The 2857-nt window shown below is 37.1% G+C and overlaps 1 protein-coding gene across 1 annotated transcript in view; it reads left to right on the forward strand.

Moving 5' to 3' along the window:
• Positions 1-1927, forward strand: part of PDE6C (phosphodiesterase 6C, cGMP-specific, cone, alpha prime) — a 50935-nt gene extending 49008 nt beyond the window's left edge. The window contains exon 22 of the mRNA XM_012659694.1: positions 1604-1927. Within this exon, the coding sequence (XP_012515148.1) occupies positions 1604-1665 (62 nt within the window). The 3' untranslated portion in view covers positions 1666-1927. The remainder of the gene's footprint in view (positions 1-1603) is intronic.
• Positions 1928-2857: the final 930 nt, after the last annotated feature.

Below are 2857 nucleotides of genomic sequence, written 5' to 3' on the forward strand. Positions count from 1 at the left end.
GCTAGGATTACAGGCGTGAGCCACCGCGCCCGGCCTAGGACTCTAAAGGTTTTATAAGGAATTGTTATTGTTCAACAAAGAAATAATGTCTGTGGAAAAGCTTTGAAGATGATACATTCCTTTTAGATGGTTCTATTGTGTTTAGTGGTATTTTGAACAATTCATAGAGGGAGAAAGTATTTTTCTTAACAAAGTTAAGGATGTCCTTCAACAGAATAGAAACAGGAGTTTCTGACTCCTTGAATCCATTCATTTATGTATTTATTGGGTATCCATTCTGTACAAGGCCCAGAGATAGGAAGGCCATGGGGCAAGATGGGGTCCCTATCTTGAGGAACTTACCATCTGGTGGGGGGAGCTAGATATTAAACAGTCACTATCAGCCAGGTGTGGGGGCTCACGCCTATAATCCTAGCACTTTGGGAAGCCAAGATGAGAAGATTGTTTGAGGCCAGGAGTTCAAGACTAGCCTGGACAAAATGGCCAGACCCCGTCTCTACAAATAAATTTAAAAAGTTAGCTGGGTGTGGTGGCATGCATCTGTAGTCCCAGCTACTCGGGAGGCTGAGGCAGGAGGATCACTTGAGCCCAGGAGCTTGAGGCTGCAGTGACCTATGATCAGGCAATTGCACTCCTGCCTGAGCAACAGAGCAAGACTCCTCCTCAAAAAAAAAAAAAAATTAAATAATCAATACCCAGTTGATTATCTACCTGAGAGCTTCAGAGAAAACACAGGTGTGTATGTGGGGCATGGGGAAGGCTTTTCTGAAGAAGGATGCTTTATGCTAAAGTCTTAAGACGGTAAGCATTGGCTAAGAACTGAAAGAGGGGTGGGAGAAAAAGGGAAAGGGCAGAATATGGACAAAGGCTTGAAGTGTAAATGAGCTTGGTACAATTGAAGAATTTAAAAGCTGGTGTAGCTGGAATCTGGGGAGTAAGGAGGGCAAAGTACCAGGTGAAGCAGTAGTGCAGGCAGCTGTCAGCGCATTGCCTTGACGGCCAGCTAAGGATCTCAGCCTTTCAAAGTCATGAGAAGGATTCAAACAGCAAAGTGGTAAGATCTAATTTGCATTTCACAAAGATATTAATAACTGAATTTTACTGAGCATGTGAAAAGCAAGGGTATTTCTTCATACTATTAAATTTAACATCTATCTCAATTTTATGATGAAGAGACTATCAAGTCCTTTAAGTGGCTCCTGACATTTTCTTTTAGGATCCAATATATTGGATTTGGATCTTCTATACTTTATTTGTATAAAAATCTACTTCTCAATTTTTTTCCTACTACATGGAGAATTTGTTGTGGACTAAACACATTATTTTATATTCCCAGGCATCAAGCTTTGTGTATCAAGTTCAGATTCCCACATTGCATAGTCTCAGAAACTGAGATGTTAATTGGCTAACCATTTATCTATTTTTTAAATGGACCCATTTTGAATATGAATTCAAGTTTTAAAATGATCAAATCCTCAGTATTTACTTAGGTTAAAATTACTAATTAGACTACAAAGTTGACCCTAACATCATGGGAGTGTTAGAATAAGAACACTAGATATCCACTGACTCCTAATAATATGGCTTTTCTTGATTTTAGCAGCTGCTGAAGATTCAGGAGGTGGTGGTGATGACAAAAAGTCCAAAACATGTTTAATGTTATAATATAATCCAACTGGTCTAAATTTCAAGTGTCATTTTACTTCTGAAGAAAATCAGAAAACATTCAAAAGAACTTCAGCAAATTTCATTCAGCAAACCATCAAGTAAGAGGATCTTCAGAAAAACTACCCTGTGACTATCAAGAAAATATATATTGCTAGCCTGAAAACCATGAAGGCAAAACAAAGTTCAACGAAGTGCAAAATAAGACAAAAATAGGTACATTTTGGTGCCAACTTAATTTTTAAAAAATGCAATCCTGAAACTACTCACAAATTCTTTTTAAAAAGTTATTAATTGTATTTATTTGTTAAGGCTGCCATAATAAAGTACCACAAACTGGATGGCTTAACTAACATAAAATTTATTTTCTCACAATTCTGGAGGCTAGAAGTTCAAGATCAAGAAGTTAGCACGGTTGGTTTCTTCTGAGGCCTCTCTACTTGATTGTAGAAAGGCATCCTCTCCCTGTGTTGTCACATAGGGTCGTCCCTGTGTGTGTGTGTCTGTGTTCTAATCTCTTTTTCTTATAAGGACACCAGTATTGGATTACGGCCCACCCATGTGACCTCTTTTTAATCTTGATTACGTACTTAACGGCCTTCTCTCCAAATACATTCACATTCTGAGGTACTGGGGATTAGGACTTCCAACATGTGCACTGCCTGGGTGGGTGGGTGTGTGTGCACAATATGGCCCATAACATTTATAACTGTGATTCATACCTCAAATCACTTCCAGAACTAAAAATCTCTCAACAACATGTCTTACTACAAGAGTAAACACAGTATAGAATGTATAATATATGTAAATACGGTATAAGAAAACAAAGAAAAAAGGATGTCAAATGCTATCCCATCTGAAATGCTTATCTTCTTTCCTCTATTTTTTATCCTTGATTATGGATGAAGACCATACCATTTTTTGACAGTTTATTAAAACTATGTCTTTGTCTTGTGCTCCCCCTTCAAAGTCTGAAATCAATCATTTTACATGTAACTAAGAATTTTTTTTAATGTTGAGAACTATTCTTCTCATTGAAAGAATGATCGATTTATGAGACACTAACTGGATACCCTAATGGAAGTTAAATCAGTTAAATATTATGCATCATAAAGAAGATGTGATTTGATTATACAAGAATTTCATTATCAAAAGCAGTTTAGAACGAGTTCAACTGAGATTACTTTTTAAA

The sequence above is a fragment of the Propithecus coquereli genome, unplaced genomic scaffold (genome assembly GCF_000956105.1).
Source record: "Propithecus coquereli isolate 6110/MARCELLA unplaced genomic scaffold, Pcoq_1.0 Scaffold63, whole genome shotgun sequence".
In the NCBI taxonomy this organism is placed as follows: domain Eukaryota; kingdom Metazoa; phylum Chordata; class Mammalia; order Primates; family Indriidae; genus Propithecus; species Propithecus coquereli.